Source organism: Thermobia domestica, chromosome 15, assembly GCF_964235325.1.
Source record: "Thermobia domestica chromosome 15, izTheDome1.hap1.1, whole genome shotgun sequence".
In the NCBI taxonomy this organism is placed as follows: domain Eukaryota; kingdom Metazoa; phylum Arthropoda; class Insecta; order Zygentoma; family Lepismatidae; genus Thermobia; species Thermobia domestica.
The window spans coordinates 168,812,293-168,836,202 of record NC_137468.1 but is presented as its reverse complement, the minus strand read 5'-3'; the positions used below and the strand labels follow the sequence as shown (position 1 = coordinate 168,836,202).

General features: G+C 36.9%; 1 protein-coding gene across 2 annotated transcripts in view; it reads left to right on the top strand.

Annotated features, from left to right (window-relative positions):
• The window catches only part of Ptr (patched domain-containing protein), a 437,818-nt gene that overhangs the window by 240,683 nt on the left and 173,225 nt on the right, over positions 1 to 23,910 (top strand). For both annotated transcript variants that reach the window (XM_081740393.1, XM_081740392.1), the window contains one exon: positions 4,802 to 5,481. In XM_081740393.1, coding sequence (XP_081596519.1) covers positions 4,811 to 5,481 — 671 coding nt within the window. In that variant the 5' untranslated portion in view covers positions 4,802 to 4,810. The remainder of the gene's footprint in view (positions 1 to 4,801; positions 5,482 to 23,910) is intronic.

Sequence of the window (23,910 nt, the reverse complement as noted above, 5' to 3'; positions counted from 1 at the left end):
GTTTCTGAAATGTGGGTGTCGAGAAAAATGAAATATGAGTGGAACAAAAGAGAATCAATGAGATGTTGGGAGAAAAAATATTAGACGCAATTGAGACATTGGCTGAGAAGAAACTATTTCCTGACAGATGTTATAGAAGAGATGGTTGGAAGGAAAAAGGCGGAGGGGGTGATATTCGACAAGCGACCTGGAGTAAAGGCACATTGTTAAAGGGGATTGTCACGTTAGAAGAACTTGTAGCTGTGATTAAAAAAAAAAAAAAAAAATTAAACACTACCATATTTCACCGTGTACACAATCTTGAAAGGGTCACAAAACATTTTTTCTCCATCTTGCAAGCAGTTGAACGATGCGCAACTTTCTGTTACATCTTGCTTGCTATCTGCTATAAACATAAAAGAAAAACGCTTTATGCTACATGAATCTTGTAGCTGTCATAAAAAAAAAAACAAAAAAACTTGCAACCCAATCTTTCTATTTACTGTTTACATATTAGAACTTACTGAAAGCAAGAAAGGTATCTCCACCCATTCTGCACTGCATTCTAGTGGACATACAGTGAACCTCCTCATTAAAATCGTGTATTTTGGCGCACCTCCCCTCCCTGTCGAAAAGAATCCGTTGTTTCGGAAGCGGCGAAACTGGTTTTTCCTTTATGTCAGCGGGAGGGTGATAACAGGTAGCAAGCAAGACATCCCAAAATGTTCCACATGGTTCAACTCCTTGCAAGATGAAAAAAAATGTTATGTGTCTCTTTCAAGATTATGTTTACATGGTGAAATATGATAGGGTTTCAAGATTTTTTTTATGACAGCTACAAGATTCATGTAACGTGGCAATGTGGTCTAATGGAAAAATACAGATGATGATTACATTTTAGTAGAATATACGAAAATGATTTTGATATACGTCATGATTTTTGAAAATATGTGAATTATACTATATCTTTTTAGTAAATATATGAAATTAAATGCTACAATTTCAATCTTACTATTTAATTTTTGAATAATGAAGACAAAATTCAGTGGTAGAATCTTCTTAACTAGTGCGTTGAGTAATTGGGTTTTATCCTAGGTCTTATGAGTTTGGGATGGCTATCCAACATGTCTGCTGACCTTTTCGGAAGTAAAAGTATCTCGTTTACTCCTTCTTTTTCATTTCCTCAACCATTTTATGACCATTAACTTCCTTTTACTTGGGAGCACAGTGGCCCAGTGATACAGAGCTTACTACCTTGGTATGTGGCGTCCATGCGTCAATGGTGGACAACATTGTGTCCTTGGGTTTTCTCCTCATCCTCATTTCACCAATTATTTCATCATTCAATTGTCTTAATGATCCGTCTCACTTAGCCTAAAGGGCATAATCGTGGAATGTTAAACTTAAAGATGACTTCCATTTACTTTGTCCGTTTCGTTTAGCGTTCCATTGGATGTTAAAGTAAATATTTCATTCCGTTTCGCTCAAAATAAAAATTGGAAACATTTTGCTACACTCAATGATGAATTTAACAGAGTTTTTCCTCTTTTCTCTACTATTCATTAATAGCAAATTATTGATAGTTACAGTGTCGTCACTGTCACCAATAGCGTCGATGTTGGTAACCTCGTCTGTATCCTTTAGCAATCAGGAGGAACGCACCCACGTAGGGCTTACCGGGTCCGAACAGTGGGGAATTTAGAAAATAAAAACTGGGGGGCAGCCAGAACCAAAGGTGTCCAAACTCATCAGGTCGACGCTCACGAGTTCGTAACTCACGCTCACTCGACCTCAACCTCACGAAGTGAGCGTGAGGTCAGACTTATTATGTGAGCGTGAGGTTGAGTGAGTTTGAGGTCAGACTGGTGAGGTGAGCGTGAGGTCAGGCTGGTGATGTGAGCGTGAGGTCAGACCGGTGAGGTGAGCGTGAGGTCGAAATGAGTTTGTGAGAGTGAGGTTGAGTGAGGTTAGGTCAAAGTGGTCACCTCTGGCCAGATCCCAGACTATAACAGGTATATCAAGAATTTTCTATAAAATATAAATACAAATATAAGTAATAACTTATATTTGTACACTTTCTTAATAAAACTTATCCTTGTTTAGCAGAGAAATGGTTGATGTAGCCTGAAGATTTTGATTTTATACTTCATTTGTACTCTTTCTTTCCTTACAAAGCAATCTAGTTCTATCATATTAGCTAAGAATATAGGTGGCAATACTTGACAAGTACGTATCGTGTTCTTTTTCGGATGTAGAATAATTCCGGTTCAATACTACATAGACGTAGTGTCTTTTAGTATTGGGCTCTATCCCAAAATTTGGACCCCTTCCAATAAAAAAAAATTCTGGGTACCGCCTGCCAATCAGAAACTCATGTTTGCACTCGTTTACTTGTGTACAGTATAAACAAAAAAGCCATTGGCATCTTAATACGCGTATACAGTATTTGTGGTAATATATAAAAGAATGTCTGCCCGTCTGTGTATGTGTCTGCCCATATTTTCACAATAAGAAGACTTCACTAGAGCTACCGAATTTTGTACACAGATAATCTTAACCAAATCTAATCGTGTACGAAAGCAGATTTTTGGACGGAGGGGGATTGGAAGGTGAAAATTAATGCAAAAAAATATGCACAATTAACTATAGTGCTTGCAGCGGCACAAATCTGTCTTCAACATTGGGGGGGATAGGTAAGACCGTTCTTATATATAGCTATGAAAAACAATGCTGATGTGGAGGATGAGCAGAGTTGTGTTCAACATTGGGAAGCGGGTAGATTTGAGGTTTATTCTGGGAAGGGAGGAAATGAGACTCATATTACGCTAGATAAATGTGATTTCTTAGGTGAACCTGTTGTATACTATATATCAGGGGATGTAGATGAAGTGACAGTCGGACACAAGTCACCATATTTCTACCCAGAAAACATATTGGGGGGACAGTCTTTCCCAGTTCCAACATGAGGGGGACATGTCTCCCTCATCCTCCCCAGGATTTGCGCCAGTGAGTTCTTGACAGGTAGGCAACCCATTTGTTTTTCCTATCGTTCAGGTTGTATACTCATAGGGGTAATTGCTCGTTATACTGTATGTTTCATGTATTTCTTTACTTTTAAAGATTTTGCATAAACATTATCCTTTCCGGAAGAACGGATATTTTTTGCTTGTCTATATTAATATGTAAAAAGAACACGTAAATGTGTCTGATGGGCGTGAGAAACCCAGGTTCGATTCCCGGCGGGAACTCATGTGGATAGGATTCCACATTAATCAGTAGGTCCACGTCTCATATAGCCTCGCTACTGAAAGGGACGCTAAAATTGAAATCCAATCAAATCAAATGCGTCTGTCGGAGTCACCTACAGTTACCAAATTTTGCATACAGATAGATCATCAGCAGATCTAATGTTGTTTGAAGCTGTTTTTCGATTTTTAATTCGAGGGGTATTCAGATCATAAGTTATATGAAAAAAATATAATGAACAATAGTGTCTATAAGATAGGCAACTCCAACCGTTTTTGTTGAGTTGTTTCCGGTTGGGTACCTTCCAGATCTTCGACTTATGTTTGAATTTAACCTTATTCTTCCCGTGCGAAGAACATCGAGAATCGATAGCATTACTCGTCATTTCACGCATTTCTTTATTTTGAAAGATTGTTTCCCGTGCAAGAAATGGGCACTTCTATTAGTATTAAATATACAGGGTGTCTCAAAAGTCCCCTGAAATAGGATAACTCTGTTATTATTAGAGCTAAAACAAAATGTAAAAGGGGAAATCGTCTCTAAATATGACGTTTTCAATCTAAAGTGAAGGATTTTTTTTAAAAATCAGACAAGCCGTTTGTTCTGTACACTCTTTATGCGCCCAATGTTAAATGAAAATGCAACCTTGCAATTTACCTGGGGTTGGGGGAGGGAAGGACGGAACAGGAGGTGGACAAATTTTGTAAGAGTATAGTGAATGGGGGCATGTTTGAAATGGGGGCTGGCCACCGAAACATTAGTGTAAAAGACAGTAATTTCGTTCACTTGTGTTGTGGATCCAGGTAAATGGCAACGTTCCACTTTTGTTTAACATGGCGCGCATAAAAAGTGTACAAAGCAAACGGCTTGTCCGATTTTTTTAAAAAAAAAATCCTTCACATTAGATTGAAAACATTATATTTGGAGATGGTTTCCCCTCTTCGATTTTCTTGTAACTCTGATTATAACAGGGTTACCCTGTCAGATGACTTTTGAGACACCCTGTATATGTTAATTTGTTCACATTTAATATTTTAGTTATTTAATACAAGAAATACATACGAGTTTGAAAATATTAATTGAAAGATATTTAAAATTAAAGATTATGAGTTATTGATAGTTTTAGGGTATTATATTTTAATAATCATATTGTATAATGTCATAATAGATAATGTACAGTGTCATAACGAAAGGCTTAATGATAGTTTATTGTTAGTATCAGTTTCACCCTAATCGGTGATAATGTACAGTGTCATAACAAAAGGCTTAGTGATAGTTTATTGCAAGTATCAGTTTCACATTAATGGCTAGCATGTTTTTGAGCTTGCTTTTGTAGGTCATGAATAACATGTTTTTCAAGACTATACAAATTACTTTTTGTCGATTTTCTCGAAAATTACGCATTAGAATTTTCCCCTCAACATTTTCCCTTTGTTAGCTCTATCGATTGATATATGTTTCCCTTTTGGACATTTTTTATTATCATATATTAATACGATATCTTATAGAATTTGTTTTGTTGACAGTTATTTTGATGACTTACTAATCAGAGATTCTTTTATTTTTTTTGTTACAGAAACGAATCATGGGCTGTGGACTTTCATGGGTGGACAACACACTCGCTAAACTGTTTTACAAGCTCGGCGTGGCAATTGGACATCGACCAGGATATTTCTTAGTGGTTCCCGTTCTCTTGGCAGGACTTTGCGTCACAGGTTACCAGCAAATCAAATATGAAATCGATCCCGAATATCTTTTCAGTCCCGTTGGTGGTGCTGGCAAACACGAGCGAGCCATTGTCGAACACTTCTTCCCGGTTAACTACTCGAGTCGATTCAACCTCGGTCGAATCACTCGACCAGGACGATTTGGACGTGTCATAGTGATTGCTAAAGATGGTGGGAATGTGCTTCGGAAAGAAATTTGGAAAGAAATGCGAAAATTGGATCAAATTATTCAGAACGTTACCGCGGAGATAGATGGTGAGAAGTTCTCGTACAGGGATATTTGTGCAAAGTGGGTGGACGAGTGTTTCGAGAATGATATTCTTAATTTGGACTACTTATTGGATGACTACGAGAAGAAGAAATTGAATCTAACTTTCCCGATTATGTTGAATCCTGTGACGTGGGATGCACACACTTTTCCTGTGTTCTTTGGGGGGACAGTTGTGACTGATGAAGGGATTATCAAAGAGGTTCCGTCCGTGCAGTTGGTGTACTTTGTCACGTCGGATAACAAGAGGCAGGACACCAGGTAAGAATCCATTTTTTTAATTTATTTATTTTCCTTTCATTTTTAAGGCTAGCTGCATATTGAGCAAAGGGAAGGTAGTTAAGAAGAAGCAGAGGAAATCAGGAGCCTGAAAGAAGCCTGAGTGTTGTCAGTCAGAACGTTGGAAAGGCCTTTGACCATTGTGTGCTCGGGTAAATATGCGGTCGGAGGCTTTGTTTCTATTGTTCACTTTCCTGCTGTTCTCTCTTCTGGTCAATATGCGGATAGCCTAACTTGGTTTTTACAGATGCTTTTCCCATTTTCATTGTTTTCTCTTCATTCTAATATACAGAGTGTTTCAAAGAGATGTCTCATTTAAAAAAAAAATCGATATAACTTTACGTGCATAGTTGGCATTTGAAATGTGTATACATTGAAGTGAAGCACAAAATCAGGAATTTCGATTTCAGTGCATATCGACTTCGCATTCTCGTGTAAACCAACCATTGTTTTCATATAACGATTAAAATGGAGTATATATAATTTAATAGCTTTTATTTATTACGAAGAATTATTGGCTTGCCTTGTCCGGACAAAGACCTTGGGCATGGGTGTTCGTGATGATCCTGATCAAAAGAGAGCTGTAAGGTTAGTGAAATGAGATTTTTCTGTTTAATATTCCACGATTGCCCTTTATTCTAAGGGAGATGATCATAATAGCACGTGAATGACGATGGAAGAATTGGTGGAATGAGAGTATGGAGGAAAATACGGGAGTACCTGTGAAAAATCCGCGGACACGATGTTGTACACCACAAACTTACTTGGTTGGGGATCGAACCAAGGACCCTACGCACATCGCTTCCGCTTTGAATAGAAGGTTAACAGATTAGATGGAGCCTATTCTTGACAGCTGAATCGATTGCAAGAAAAACGGCTTCTCGTTGTCTGTTTCCTTCTATGGTGATAAACGTTGAAATCGGAAGTGGTTAATTTGAATCACTTCCGGTTTGAATAGTGGGTTAACTGAGGAGATAAAACCTGTTCTTGAAACGCTGAATCAATTGCAGAAAACGGCTTCTTGGTATCTCTGACCGTTTTTGCTCTGATACCTGTCAACGGACGGACGAACGGACAAAGCCGTTCTATAAGACTTCCGACATAGTTTGAAATGCCTTAAAAACTTATTACAACAGCGACTTTCCATTTTCACCAGGTATGCTTCGTGAATCGGAGAATGTGGGCGCCGGAGATGGAGTAGGTGGGAAATAACAGCGGGGCTTCCATACTAGCTGGTTCGCCGGGTCCGGATCCCCGTCTTCCAAAAAAAGCTTAGTAGCTCGACATATATGTGCAGTGGCGGATCCAGGATATGATCAAGGGAGGGGCTAAACCATAATTTGCCGTTTTATCCAGTGTAAAGCAGAATTGAAACCCATTTTATCCCGTGTAAACCTGAGCGTCAAGGGAGGCTATAGCCCCTTAGCCCCCCTTGGATCCGCCCTTGTATATGTGTATACTTTCTTTATAAAATTATACTTGTTTAACGAAGAAGTGATTGTTGTAGCATAAAAAAATTCATTTACACTTCATATGTAGGGCTACTTTTGTTTTCGCTATAAAAGCAAACTAGTTGTACCGTTTTTAAACATAAGAACAGAATGGCAGTATTTAACAATTATTTACCGTCTTTTCGGGTGTAGGATTAATCCCAGTTCAATACTACTTTGATGTAGTCTCTTGTAATATTTGAATCCCTCCCTCTAAATGGGCCACGGTGGTTCAGTGGTAGAGCCTACACCTATGGTGCATGGGGTCCTTAGTTCGATTTCAGCTCGTCCCAAGTGAGCTTTGTGATGGACAAACACCGTTTGCGTGAATTTTCTCGGGGTTCTTCCGTTTCCTTCCACTTTCTTCATTCCATCATTTCATTCATTTCTCATGATCACTGTCTCTAGCCTAGCCAGATTTCATTTCAATTCCTCCCTCTAAATAAAAAAGAGAAAAATTATGGCCCCGTCCCAACAAAGACTTCTGGATGCACGCCTGGCGAATAGCACACTACTAGAGAACCAAAGGGTAAGGGTAGAGGCAGATCTAGCCCGGGGCCGAAGAGGCGTAGGCTTACCCCAGTTTTTTGTGTGACAAAAATAATTTAAGCTATTATTTATATAGTTTTGAAAGTTTATAGTAAACGCATGATATGCCTATCATAGGCTGGGGTAGGTCTCCCCCAATTTTAACATTCTAGATCAACCATTGGGTAAGGAAGCGGACACTACTTCTGTTTCGACTCATTGTGATGAGTGAGTGCTTCATCTCTGGAGAATTACGTGGTAATGATTTTTACATTGTTTGTAGTATTTCTAACCTATTTCTTTAGTTAGTTTCATGTTATTTACATAAACATATACTTTAGGTATTTTTCCTCCATTGTAATACTATGGAACAGTTGTAAATAATCACTTTGATTAAACTATGATCAACATAGCTAAGTGATGGATACAGAAACACCGTGAATACATATTAATGTTTATGCCAAAAGTAGGGATGCGCACGAGACGAGTCGACACACGGCTCTTCCAATAGAGAAATATACATTTTTCGAGTCGAGACATCACTTTTACAGCACATTTTCGAGACGAGACAGCCACAAATCTTGTCTCGTGCACATCCCTAGCCAAAAGCTAATTGTCCTCATTTAATTGATCTTTTTTCAGTGAGATCTTGAATGAAGTTTCATGCGCTGTATGCTGTCAATGACATTGCAAAAATGCCAGATAGAAATCTGGCAGCTTCTATGTAGTTCCGTCTTCATAAATATGCTCAACCAGTTTTGCATATTGATAAAGAAGAAAAGTAGTTAAGTTACATAGTACGTACTCAAATATACATACATCTTTTAATTCTCTTTCCGTGCAATAGATGTCTCTAGAATCTTGTTTAGCGAAAAGTAGTTTTGAACTAAGCATTCTAATTTCGTTAATTTTTCATTTACTTGGCATTTAATGTAATAGAATTTTGGAAGCGAATCTTACAAATCTAAATCAGACAATTTGGAATTTTCTCCCTGCCTTTAATAATGCAGTAGTCCTAGTTTAAAGGTATAATATTTATATAAATCATCATAATTCAGACGCGGATCCAAGGGGGGCTATAAGAGCTATAGCCTCCCCTTGACGCTCAGGTATACACTGGATAAAATGGACTTCAATCCTGCTTTACATTGGATAAAGCTGCAAACTATGGTTTAGCCCCTCCCTTGATCATATCCTCTCCCCCAAGTTGTAGGGCTGAATTCGGTTTTCAACGGCATCGGAAGTGTCACTGTTCATCTCAGTGACTCCGGAATATACGGTGTATGTATTCGACACTAATATAAGTCATTTTCGATCGTTTTTATATATGTCTTTCTCCCTAAGTTGCGAGGCTGAATTTGGTTTCAAACGGCATCGAAAGTGTCACTGTTCATCTCAGCCAGTCCGAAAACTATGAATTTGACACTAATATTGGTCATTTCTGATTATTTTTAAATATCTCCTCCCTCCCCCTCAAATAAGTTGCACCTTCAATGTAAAATGATAAAAATCATCCTAGGCCCGATACTCATCTATGTTGAAAATTTGTTCGAGATCGGTCGAGTGGTTCAAGAGGTATGAAGTCACAGTCACTTTCATTTATACAGGGTGTTTCAAAACAACATCGTAAATGTTTGGAAGGTGATTCCTGGCACTATGATAAGACAAAAGGTATAGACCAACCTGGGTGCACAAATGCTTCTTTTCGGAGTTATAGGATGCCGAAAACATGAAAAAATGAACTTTAAAGGTCCATATCTCCGACACTATGGGACCTACCGTAGTCGGGTCAAGACTTCACTTAGGAAGTAATATGTGCGCTATCCAAATTCATTTTGTCATGATTTCGGCAGCCTATTACTCCAAAAGGAAGCATTTGTGCACCCAGGTTAGTCTATACTTCTTGTCTTATCTTAGTGCCGGGAATCACCTCCCAAACGTTATCGGTGTTATTTTGAAACACCCAATATATATATGAATCATAATGAATACATCTCGGTGCACATAGTTCCGTGTTCGATTCCATTAGGAGAGTATTAAAAGCATTACGTTGCTTATATGTATACTGCATTTTAAACTTCATGAAAAGGTATATTTCTCATACAGCCTCGGTGCTGAAAAGAGATGCTGAATTTCAACAAACAAAAACACAAATATAATGAACATCACAAAAGTTTCCAAACCTTTCGAGGAACTATCAAAAGAACATTTTTATCTCTAGTTGATAGCTAAAAATGGACATCTTAATTACTTTAAAATGAGACATCTAATTTCCCTGCCAATGAGAAAAATCTGGAAAAATGTCTGCGTATGATTGAGAAGTTTAGTCAATATGTGATAGCTGCTTAGACAGACAACAATTATAGTGATAAGAAATTACTGGAAATTAGTAGGCAGCCAGGTGATTGTAGAAAGGATGGAAAGAACCAATCACATTTCAAGTGAAAGTTGACCACTGGAATTTTTTGTTGTCTTTCCTATAGAAGAACAAGCAGCAGCAAAGTACGTCGCTCTCCATTTCTTAACATCATAAAATATAATATTACACCTTAGGAATGCATTCATTCAAAACGATCATCTAAAATGTAATTTACAGGCGTCCATTAGAGCGCATAGTCAGCTAATTTTATTAATTTTGGTAAGAACGAAAGTCTTTCAACTCAAGCAAAAAGTTCATAAACGAAGATCACGTTGATTAAATTCTCTTTCGTGAATTACAATTATCGTGCCTTCTGTGTATAAAAAAAAAAAAAAAAAATCATACGTGTACTTCACTCTTTTCACTCCCGTAAACACGTCTTCTGGCTTCTTTATGCGAAACTCCTAACTTCTTAATTTAGACAATTGTACGTTAACGATAGAGTGCTCACTTTTGGTACGATGGATCCGTTGGGGAAAGGAGAAGATAATCATCGTATTTTCTTTCCTTTCTCTTATTTTTTTGGATCCCATATTCTCATTTCTTTCATCGACATTGATTTTCATTAACCATCCGCCTCCTTTACCCTAAAATAATAATAATAAAAAATTCGGTTGGATATAAATCTTAACACTTTCATGGAAAGCATAATTTGTTGCAGCAAAAATTTACAAATTTGTATTATTCATAGGATTTCTGTTGCAGTTGTATGTTTGTGATGTTTTATTCCCACAGCGGACATTAAAAGATGAACATGATCAGTGGCGGATTCAGGATATGATCAAGAGGGGAGCTAAACCATAGTTTGCAGCATTATCCAGTGTAAAGCAGGATTGTAGTCCATTTTATGCAGTGTATACCTGAGGGTCAAGGGGGGCTATAGCAATTATAGCCCCCCTTGGATCCGCGCCTATATATATAGTAAATCCAATGGAAGTACTCTCTTCACGTTGTTAGCTGAGTTTCCTCGTGGCTATGTGGATAGCGTGCGCGCTATTGGCGTGGGAGACTGGGTTCGATTTCAGGCGGAACTCTTGTGGTTCGGATCGGCGAAAGCTGTAGGTCCACGTCCCATATAGCCTCGGTGCTGAACGGGACGCTAAACTGAAGTCCAAATCCAATCCACTTTGTTAGCTATAGTAATACGCCCTGGGCGTTGATGAATGAAGTCACTAGTACTCTCTCATATAATAGTATAAATTACACTTATCTAATGATTGATCTGTGTTTTATTTTCCCTTCTTTCTCATATACCTGCTAGTCTAGAGGCTAGCATATGAGCCTCTGGTACACGTGAACGTGGTTTCGATTCCCGGTGAGAGAGCATGGAAATTTGAACGCATTAGAGTGGTTCGGATTCGAAAGATTTACGTCTCACATAGCTTTGCTGCTGAAAAAGAAAGCTAAACTCTAATAAACAAATAAAATGAGTTGTCCCAAGTCATATTGGTGCTGTTGTTGATGCAGTTATTGCTAATGTTTTTAAGAAAGTTAAAATGTACTAAAAATGGCGTTATATGTTGTTCTGGTGTATTAACGATTGTTTGTAATGAATTATAGCGAAAATGAATTAGTTTACCCAACCACAATTCGAGTTAATAAAACAGGGAAACTAGCAGAGAATATTTCCTGAAACAAACACAAGCTTTTGTAATTCCATTTTAAAGTCAAGTTGTAAATCAAATGTTTGCAATTACCGACCAATCTATGTTCCTCTATTAGCATCTAAAGTGTTTACATTTGTGGCTTGTGGCGCCATCTTCTCAAAGATTAGAAAATAGAATATCGCCTAAACAATTAATCCGATTTTTTTTTCATTTGCATTACATTGAATTTGCACGTTGTAGTGTTAGTTTTAGTATCTTGCTTACTGCGTTTATACTTCAGCAAGATGAATTTATCTGCTTGACATTTAAATGAGTGGATAATTACCAAGTTTAAACCGAGTTCCTCCTTCCCTTATACAACCGAATACTTCTCATTGCCTATCTTAGTATTCAATAACTAAGCCTGCCTTCACACTAAGATTTTGTAGGCTGTTCATGTGTTCCTGTAGTATGAAGGCTTTGAATACCTCTGAGAGCCGCTCAGAAGATCGTGATACCAAAATGACAGCCATGCTAGAGCCAGAAGAAGCTGCAGCTTTAATCTTGGAGATAAATTGCAAGAAAAAAGGAAAAGAAGACGTAGAACAATGTGAAATCATTCTATAAATCGTTCAAGATTGGAAGAATGTTCATTTTGCAGTCTGTTTCCTAAACTGAGAGAAGATGAAATATATATATTTTTTTTCAATTACTTCAGAATGTCTATATCTTCGTTTGACCAACCATATAATAGTATAAAATGTGGATTTCATCAGACTAACACCAAAAGGAGAAATGTTCAATATCAAATGTACCCAAATGTGTAAACTTTTCTCCATTCCAACCGAATTCACGCTCATCACTCGAGCCAGCTAAATGGCGGGGTAATGTTATTAGCAGCTCAGAGCCGCGTCTCACTTGCACCGAAGCGCATGTGTGAATACGTTTATCTCCCCCCAAAAATTATTTTTTTGATCCACAGTGTTATCTTCATAGTTCATAAATTATAGTTCATGGAAGATCTATCTTTGGTTAATGAGGGAGGTTGATGAATGAGAATTTTCACAGATATTATCCCAACTATAGTATTACTCATATCACTTTTTAGCACGTAAATACAGCAGATTTAGCTCATTTAATAAAAATTCAATATCGTCTGCCAAATGTGTTTTCCCAGGTCGAGGCCTACTTAAACTCCTTTTTTGTACCAGAATTCATGAAAAGTTCTAGGACTTTCTTTCCAGACCAGCTTTCTGTATCTGCTTTGCTGATTTCCCCTAAAGATGGAGGAATTTACTGACTCCGTGCCTCAAGCTTGTCAATTATAGTACCTTTAGTGATTTACCTGAAAAAAGAAAAAAAAAAACACTTGTAACAAGTGCAGAGTTTACATGTTTAACATAAAATGACCTAACTATAAAACGCATGTCCGAGGAGGATCATAGTTCGTCACCTTCTAGATGATTTCACGAACTTTTTGATACCTCGTCGTAAATCTCCTTCCCACTTCCTCATTTGGTTCAGTTGATTTTGAGTTTAACGTCCCTTTCAGCAGCGAGGTTATATGAGACGTGGACCTACTGATTAACGTGGAATCCGAACCACATGAGCTCCCGCCGGGAATTGAATCCGGGTCTCCCACGCCAAAGACGCGTACGGTAACCGCTTCGCCACGAAGGAGCTCGCACTTCCTTATTATATATATGCTTGTCCCTTTACAGAAACAAGTGAAGAACAAGAGTACTCATAAAAGTAGTGAATTGCTATAGACAAATATACGGCTCTGCGGGCTTTTTTTTTTAAGTTGCCAGCACGCAATAGGTTTTCTCATTCAGATTAAAACAAATCGCCTGTAATGTCCATCCGCCCGCTATACATAAGTCTTCTGCTGATTGCCTAACATAAGGATATCAACCTTAACATCCTAGCAACAGTAGTGAAAAATAATACCCGTTCAATGCTACATAGAAGTAGTGGCTTATATTATTGTCCTCCCGCCCCACAAAGGTTGGACCCTTCTGAACACAAATTTCTGGGAACGGGCCTGAGTAGGGCGAAAATAAATCTGCTCCTGTCTGTCGGAAAATTGTAATGAAACTTGTTATGCATTCGAAAGGAACATTTTCATATTGAAAAATAAAATGCCAACGTGTATAATACATAAAATTTTCAAGGAATGCATTATGTGTGTTTCAATATATTCGGTCAAAGAGTCACTTTCACCATCTGCAGACTATACAAGAGAACATTATGAGATGAGGTAGGGGGCGCGGTGGCTCAGTGGTAGGAGGTCTCTGGTTCGATCCCGGCTCGCGCCGGGTGACCTTGTGGTGGACAAACACCGTGCTCGTGGATTTTCTCGGGGTTCTCCCGTTTCCTCCTACTTTCTTCATTCCACCATTTCATTCATTTCTCATCATCACCGTCTCCTTTAGCCTAACCGGCATAACTGTGGGACGTAAAACTAAAGATTTAATTTTTTTATGAGATGTATACTACGAACACTCAAAAAGATACAATGTAAGAAAAGGCAAGGATCAGAAAAAATAATAGAAGTGAGATGTTATCGTAAAAATAAATACATTGAAGTGGTCAGATATGCATTTGAAGTAGCAAAACAAAAGGAATTCTTGACTGGATACCAACAGATAGAAAAGAGTTTAAACGGCCTCACTCGAGATAGTGTGACGAAATCAAGAACAATGGAGTAAGGTAGAAAAGAATTGCTTCGTATAGTGGTCGTTGATAAGAAGAGTTAGACCTTTATCCAGCAGTGGATTGGAATCAATGATAATGCCAACGACGATTGTTATTATTATTGTTTTAGGTAATATTACATGACACAAAAATAGTTTCAATGAGAAATTAACTGAATATAGGGATGGTACCGAGACCGAGACTAGTCTCGGTCTCGTCTCGGTCTCGTCTCGAATTATCGAGACGAGACCGAGACCGAGACGGACTTTTATATACCGAGACGAGACCGAGACCGAGACGGCCTTTTATATACCGAGACGAGACCGAGACCGAGACGAAGCTCTATAAATCGAGACGAGACCGAGACGAGACTTAGGTCAGTCTCGAAAGTCTCGGTCTCGTCTCGAATATTGATATAGACAACTATTAAGATTGGCCTTTACTGAAAATTTCTTTCGTTGCCGTATTAGGTAATATGGGAACAGTTGACTAATGTTCAGTGGCGTATTTAGGGGATGGCTATCGGACTAAAGCCCCTCCCGAAATAGATTTGTGATTATTTTTTCTCATTGCACGTACAACACAAATATTTCTTACTCGTTCTCAAGCCTCTCCCGAAACAAAATCCACTGCTGATGTGTATAGTTATCTTTGTCTCTCTCTCTCTCTCTCTCAACATATATATATATATATATATATATATATATATATATATATATATATATATATATATATATATATATATATACCAGCAGATCCAGGATATGATCGAGGGAGGGGCTAAACCATAGTTTGATATTTTATCCAGTGTAAAGAAAGAAGTAGGATTGAAGCCCATTTTATACAGTGTATAGTTCAGCGTCAAGGGGAGGTATAACCCCTTTAACACTCCCCTTGGATCCTCGCCTGTATATAATATCTAATATACGTAAAAGGAAGAGTTTGTGCGTCTGCGTGCATGTCTTTCTGATTGCCTGTGTGCGGCCTGGGGACCAGACGAGAGTCCAAGAGTTACGAAATTTGGGTGACAAGTATCATGTCCCAGGTCTCAGACCAAGAAGAAGCATTTTTTTTTAAATTTTGAATCAGGAGGGGCGTTTACTGGGACATGTAAAAGTAATAGAAAATGACCGATATTAGTGTCGAATACATAGTTTTCGCAGTCGCTGAGATCAATGATGATACTTCCATTAGCGATTACTTTCAAAGTCAGCTACCAGTGCATGCGGGCCGTGGTTCACTTGCGGGGGAGACGAGTACCGAGACGTAAAAATAATACAAAATGGCCGATATTAGTGTCAAATAGTTTTCGCGTTTTCTGAGATCCATGGTGAAACTCCGATCGCATTAACCTCCAAATTCACCCCATTCAGCTGCGGGCCGAAGTTCACAGGAGGGATACCGAGACATGTAAAAGTAATCCAAAATGGCAGATATTAGTGTCAAATGTATAGTTTTTGCGGTCGCTGAGATCAATGGTGTCACTTCCATTAGCGATGACTTTCAAATTCAGCTACCAGTGCATGCGGGCCGGGGTTCACCTGCTGGGGAGGGGGTACCGAGACATGCAAAAATAATACAAAATGACCGATATTAGTGTCAAATACATAGTTTTCGCGGTTGCTGAGATAGTGATACTCCCACAGGCCTTGACTTCCAACTACTGGTCCCATGCGAAAAATGGGTATTTCATCTAATTATATATAATAGTCATATATATTAAAAATGCTGATTTTTTTTAACGTGCTGTATGAAATATGGAAGAGGAAATTCTTCTAGATACTCTGTAATACCACTAGATAAACAAGCAATGTTGCCAATGCAGCATAAAGTTGTAATTCCTCAAATTGCACTACGTTTGATATTACATATTTCTGTTCAGTTAATTTAGTTTAGTGCGTGGGTTTTCTCGGGGTTTTCCCGTGTCCTCCTACTTTCTTCATTCCACCATTTCATTCATCTCTCATCATCACAGTCTCCTTTAGCCTAACCGGCATAACCGTGGGACGTAAAACTCAAAAATTTCATTTCATTTTTTAATTGAGTTTAACGCCTCTTTCAGCAGTGAGGTTATATGAGACTGAACCTACTGATTAACGTAGAATCTAAACCACATGAGCTCCCGTCGGGAATCTAACCCGGGTCTCTCACAGAGCTCTACATATTTCTAATTTAGATATTAAATTAAACCACAAAAGCACATATATTATTCAGTGTAACAAAGGACACTACATATCACTAACATCAACATTTTGGAGATCTCTAATAACTCAAATGGCAGGAACATTATAACATTAGTGTTCAGTAGTTTTTAATTACAACAAGTCGCAGTTATATTATTTTAAGCAGTGTTGCGAACTTAAATAAATTGCTAAATATTATTATAAATAAAGGCAAATAACGTAGCTAAAGTGCAAATTATTTTAAAATTACTCGTAATTTGTTTTATGGTGCAAGAATGTTTTCAAAACACGATGTTTTTCATAGTCTTTGGACTACTTATAATGTTAATGTCAAAGTTTTCGTTCCAGCAATACATGTAAAAGCAAATTTTAACTGAAATTAAACGTAACTGACAACTTTTCAGTAGCACTAGTTGTTCTCCCAAAGCCTTAGGCCTGGTGTATTTTTTTTTAGATTAAAACACTGCTTTATTAAAATTTTAATTACATCCTAACTGCATTCCATTTGTTATAGTTCGACCACCGACCACCTTAAACTCGATCCATACCATATAGCTATATGCAATTATTCAAAGACTTACAGTTAGTAATACACATTGTGTTGATTTTTGGTTTGTTTTGTTTTAGTTTAACGTCTCACGATTATGCTAGGGCGGCTAAAGGAGACGTGGAGTTATTGATCATAGTGGAATCCGAAAAACTTCGGTCGTTGAACATTACCGCCACCGGGCATCGAACTCGGGACCATGCGAACCAAAATCAAGCGTACTAGCCATTACAGCAAATGGGGGCTCTTACATTGTATTGATTTAAATAATTGAGTCAGTGTTGCCAGATCCGAAGATCAAAAAGTAGCGTGTCTGTGCTCCAAAAGTATAGGATATGAACTATTTGTAGCCCAAATATATAGAAATGAATTATTTGGCAACTAATGACTGGTACTAATGAAATAATGTTTAAAATAGACCGGAAAATGTGATGGACATATTGCAAGACGAAATTATGATCGATAGACGAAAAAATTTTAGATTGGATACCCCGTGTCAAAAACAGCCTAGGAAATGTCCGCATACAAGAAATTGTGGCAAAATCAGGAACCACTGGGGAGTAACCTGGAAAAGAATTACCCAAGATAGATAGTTGTAGAGAAAACTTGGGAAGACTTCATCCAGCAGTGGATTGATAATGCTTGATTATGATGATGGTGATGATTTTACATCGAGACCTTTAGAGGTAAACTAAACCAAGTCGTAATTTCATCATTTTACAGGAGAACCGAAAAACCGGTTCCTTAACTAAGATCTATAGTACTGTTTCCAAACTATACTAAGTAGTTACAAAGTAGTAAGATGGCTTTAGACTTAAATTATTACACCACTAGAAAGAACATAGTCTATTAAAAAAAAATATTCTAACTCAATTTGACCAAAAAGTGACTTAACATACTCTACCACTAATGTTCATATATATATATATATATATATATATATATATATATATATATATATATATACTGTATAAATTTACTAGATAAGGTAGGGTAAAATTGTATCCAAAATTTAACGAAAGTCATACAGCGAATATATATATATATATATATATATATATATATATATATATATATATATATATATGACTATTTAACACTTCATGTTGCTGCAAAACTACGAAAATGAATACAAAAGAAAACCAGTGGCGGCCGGTGGATTGTGGTTTCGGGTGTTGCAGTACGAACGATAAGAGACAGAAGATGTAAAGTTGACTCATTGACTAATCAGCATAACTTTAGATGCAAATTCTATGTGACATGTTAAATTAAATAAAATTCTGTATTTAAAAAATAAAAAAAATGCAGAACATTTTATCCGATTAATCACTTTAATTAATTAGTAAGTTCATTCTCCTCTCTTTGATTGGAGCAAATCTGTCTAATACATGCTGGTTGAACTCTGGTATTCTTAGTGTCAGGTCTTTTTCGATGGAAAGCATAACCAATGATGATAGCCCTTCTTGGGGCATTCAATTCCTTGAAAGTGTCAATTCTTTCTCATGTGGAAAAAAAAACTTTTCGTCTTTTGCTGACGCCATAGATACCGGTACTGTTAATGTTAATTTCAAAGCTTTGTAGATTTACGAAATATTTTTTTCTAGATTATTGCGAACGATTCATTCTAGCAAACTCAGTCCTTGACAGTGATCCGAATTCCTCTTCAGCGTTGACTGAAGAGAGTTTGTAGCAGAGATTAGTGTTATAAAAAAATGTACATTGAACATACTTTATTCACAGTTTATTCAGGAAAATTTAAAATAAATTGAGGAAATGTATCTGGTGCAAACAACACTACTGCATAAGATATCCTGTAAATTTAAACTGGATTTTTTTTTTCGAACACTCTCCTGAATTGCCCTTTGCTTGTTTTGTCCAAGTCTTAATTGCCAATTTTTCCTCAGTTGAAAGCTGGTCAATGTTTTTTGTAAGTTATTTACAGAAGTCATGATATTCAATTCATTCAGAATTTGTAGGTTATTTACAGAATTAAAGCACACACAATAAAATTAAACCTAATAATTAAAAATCAAACCAGCTAATACAAAAGAGGTACTGGTATATGAATTCCGAATGTCACATATTCATACATCAACACACACATGTGCGTAAAAGAAAAAAACTACATTCAAAATCATCCGTCTTGCTTGTTACGCAATGCACGATGAACACAATATACTTCCACATGAGGCGAAACAATGCTTGCCAATGTGATATGTTCTGGAAAGGAAACCTCCAAACCCGCCAGATGAAGGATCAGCATGTAACAGAAGCCAAAACATCAAAACAAACAGCACTGCCAGCTCTACACCCAGAAATGTTAACTGAGAGGGGTCCAAAGTATTTGAGGAAGGTCTAATACGTCTACATAATATGGAACCTGTCTTATACTGCACCCGAAAAGACGATAAGTAATTCTTACTTACTGTCACCTATATTTTTAGAAAAAATGATAGAACGATTATTTTTATAAGAAAAGAAGGGTACATAATGAGGCGTAAAATAAAATATTTAGCCTACATCAATCGTTTCTGTGTTAATAAGATATAGTTTATTAAGAAAGTCTACAAATGTTAGTCAAGTTTCAAAATTTTTGGGAGGTCCGGACCCGGTGGACCCTCTCGTGGCTACGCCCCTGGGCATTGCTAACTAGTCCCAAATTCAATGTGGCGTTCCCCATCATACAGTTTTATCTAGAGTATAAAATATACTTATTTTATAAAAGAAATATGTTTATACTAAAACACTATCCACAGAGGGGGGGGGAGGAGGCGAGCGATTCTACATACAGACTTATTAATATTTGATTCACAAATTACTGTAGAAGAAGCCTTCATTATCAATATAAGCTAAGAATTAACTTGTAAATCCGGGTCTACTTTCATTTGTTTTCTCCTCTACTAGATATTTTCTTTCTTATTTTGTAATTTTGCAATCACTTTTTTTAATTGTCATTATATTGATTTGCTTCAGTATGGTCCCGTAATTTAAAAATATGAATGAATAAAAACAAATTCCATTTGTTAATTGCTAGTGAAAGAAAATTCAGAAATCTTATTTAGCGTGAAAAACCTTCTCGTTCACTGGAAACCGTGCTGTGTTGCAGAAGCACTGCAACGACCAGTCTCTTTAACTTCTGACATAGGGGAAAGGAGACTTAACATTTCCTCCAATTGCCGCGCTGAAGGAATCTGGTCGTTGCATGCTCGCTGCAACACAATGTAAATTAGAGACTCTGTCACGGATTATTTTTCGCTTTTTAAAACGGATTAACGGAACGGACAGTTACAGAAGTAAAAAATATGTTATTTAAAGTGTATATATGCAAGTATTAAAAAGTATTTTTTCTGTTCTTTACTACTATTGATAATAATATTTTTTTCTTGAAATACTTTGGTCGTTGCGCAACGCTGCAACACTAACACTAGCCGCCACTGAAGAAAACTAGAAAGTTAAGAATCACTTGTTTTGGCGAGAGAGAGAAAATAGATAGGTATACAGCTAGCTCGAATTACCTATATACTTATATAATATGTATGTTCATGTTTCGCAAGTAATTTTCAATCAATATAAAATTTCAGCGTAATGAACGCACGATTGGTTTTCTCGAATAAAGATCACATGCACCGCTAAGAGCTCAGGAATAAGCGTAATCTATGTTACGGCAGTGGCTATAGGTATGCGTATGTAATGCATTACAACTTTAGGAACTTGTATAAGAAACATAATGTACTTAAATTTACACGCGAACTATGCGAAACATCTGACTTTGAATCTAACTTGTTTCATGATGCAACCCGAGGCCACACATAGCAAAGATGAGTGCCGTAGCTCCCACCACAAAGTTCACGAAGTTCGTGTTATAAGATGTCAATTAAACACGTAGATGTGAAACGGTAATAAAGCATTTGATCAATTTTAAACAAAATATATTGTAGTAATAATTTACCCTATTTGTTCAGATAATGAACGTTATATTATGTTTTTAAAATGACAGTCAAAACAGAATGTACTGGATACTAATGAGAAATTGAAAATTTCAATTTCGATACGATTAAACACATTCATGCTGCTATGTGTTGCGTTATCCGTTAGAATGTATTGAACAATTCTTATTCTAAGGAAGGAAATAAACTACTGTATAGTACTGAAGTTAATTTAATAGAGTTTAATTGTATATGTAGTACTGAGGCCATGAGAAAGTCTTTTGCTGAAAGTGAAATATGGGTTACTATTAGAATTTTATCCCAGATATGATATACCCACTGATGATTGAAACTGGAACACACGCATGGAAGGCATCAGCGCTAGCAAATTAGCTCCGAAGAAGTACACCATACTATAATTCTAAGTCAGAATAAGGCCAAAAATAAGAAGCAGAAACGACAGACTTTACAATAATAATACTTTTACAATTTTAATTGCACCTATTTATTTCGAGACTTTCGAGACGAGACCGAGACGAGACCGAGATTTGGCCCTCGAGACCGAGACCGAGATCGAGACAAGCATTTGTTGACCGAGACGAGACCGAGACCGAGACGGCAATTTTTGACTCGAGACGAGACCGAGACCGAGACAGCTATTTTAAAACCGAGACGAGACCGAGACTGTACAAAGTCTCGTCTCGTCTCGTCTCGATACCATCCCTATATGATAAGTAGAGACCGGATGTCAGGCCAAATGCCTATTCTTTAATATTAGATATGATCAAAAATAACGTTTTAAAATTTATATGGTGGGGGTTAAAATTTCAATTAAATCAATTTTATTTTGCCTATTTCACCTATTTCGACTATCCCTGCCTAGCATTAATAATTGCTTTAATGCCTAATATTGCCTATTCTATGTATTTTCTTCAAAATAAGACTTTATTGGGGAAATATAAGTGCTGTTTGTAATGATACGATACCGTAAAACTCCTGTGTGTATGAATAAAGTGTATAAAATTTGGATTGTTATGTAAAGTGATAAAGTGCTGTAGAGAAAGTATTTATCAAATAGAATGAAATACATGTCAAGCTTCATTTTTATATATACAATAAAAGAAAATATTAACAAACAAGTATGTTTCCATATCTTTTGAACATTATCAATGATTTGAATTTATTTTTAATTGTATTGAGTATTTATCGTCATTATTTCGAGTTACTCATTTTAGTGCCTGTTTTATTGCCTATTTTTAAAAATTTTAAGTGCTTAATTGCTTGCCTATTTTCCAAGTTTTTAATCGCTAAACATCCGGTCTCTAATGATAAGCAATCAAAGGAAAAAGTTTGTGTGGTGGTACGATATGAAGAAATATAGTAAAAGAACATGAGATTTGGTTAATGCGTAGAAGAAAGTGTGCCAAATTTATCTTATAAGTATGTAATAAGGAGCTTTCTTTATTAACACAGAGTTGATGCCGCCTAGCACTACATGTAGATCCATGCATTACGTAATAAACATCGTCTTTGTTTTACGTTTAATCAGGTTTTCAATTTGCAAGTCACCAGACGTTCTCTTCTCTCACTGACCTGGTGAGGGGGGCTCAAGGACTTAAAAAAGGAAAATAATAAAAATAACTAAGTAAGCGTACGTGTCTTCCTTCCTTGATATTTTTATTATTCACTCAGTTCTTTTTTCAGTTGTTTAGTTTTGAGCTTGAAATAAAGGAAACAAACACATTCTCCTCTGAAATGTATAAACAGAAATAAATAAATGTTTTATGTTCTACTTCATAAAATTCTTGATATGCATTATTTAAAAGAAAATGCATTATTAAATGTATATTACCTACATTTTGAAGAAGTAACAGAAAGATAATATTAGTTATAAAAGCAGCAATAAATAATAATGACTGAATAATTACCCGTGTTCGGAAAGTCATTGCTATAAAAAGAACTCAGTTTGTGCAAGTTCCTTTTCTGTAAAAGGTATTCGTGTCATGTGACATTCTCTCTTAATATAAATTTAATCCTGTTCGTGCGAATATTAGTGTTGCCAGATATATACATCCATCCTCCTTTCCTCCAAAATATTTCCATATTTTACTAGTCGTTGAGTCATTCTCGATAGGCGCCTAGCTATCAACCGGACGACGTGACGAATTGAAAAACATCATATAACTTTTACATCAATATAGTGTATATTTTTATAAATAAATAAATTAATTAACATATAGTTAATGGTTAGCCTTGCCACTTTTACAATCGTGAGGTCTCGGGCTCAATCACCCGAGCTCAGCTATCTTGACTGGTGTTTTTCTATGGTTTACCTAAGGAAAATTCGAAATGCTATAGTTCATGGCGACATCCTTCGGATTGTGTAAACCAGCCTTTAACACCTTGACTGCCACTATGTATGTTGACCGTTATCTGCCACCAAGGGTGCCGATTTCTCTGTAAATTTGGGGGGGGGGGCATTCAGATCCAGAAGGTGTATATATCAGGATTTTAAGACAAATTGCACTCAAATTATGCCAAATATTGTATATTCATAGATACAATAGGGCGGCTCACATGAGCTTTGGGGGGCCCGGGTCTCCCCCCCCCAGGATCGGCGCCCTTGTCTGCCACCATGTATGTTATCACCTGTGCGCCACTGGCAACAGTTCGCCAGTAATATAGAGTGTATCAAAAAGGGCTTTATAACTTCGAAAACTCATATTGATTTTTTTCATTTATCTTACAGACATGATTTTCGTATCATTTTGTAGCAAAATATATCAAGGTTTGACTCACGTAGTGTACTAGTTTAGAAACAAGCAACCCTAAGCTCTAGCGGCAGTTGGAGCAAAGATAGCTGCCTTTACTGGTCCCGAGTGTGCTAGCTCGGTATGTGTTTTGGTTTGAAGAATCCAAGGCTGCGACAACTGTGCAACGTAATTTTCGTACAAAGTATGGTAAAGATCCTCTCAGTAGGCCTACTATTTATCAGTCGCATAAGTGTTTTATTGAAACTGGATGTTCGGTAAGAT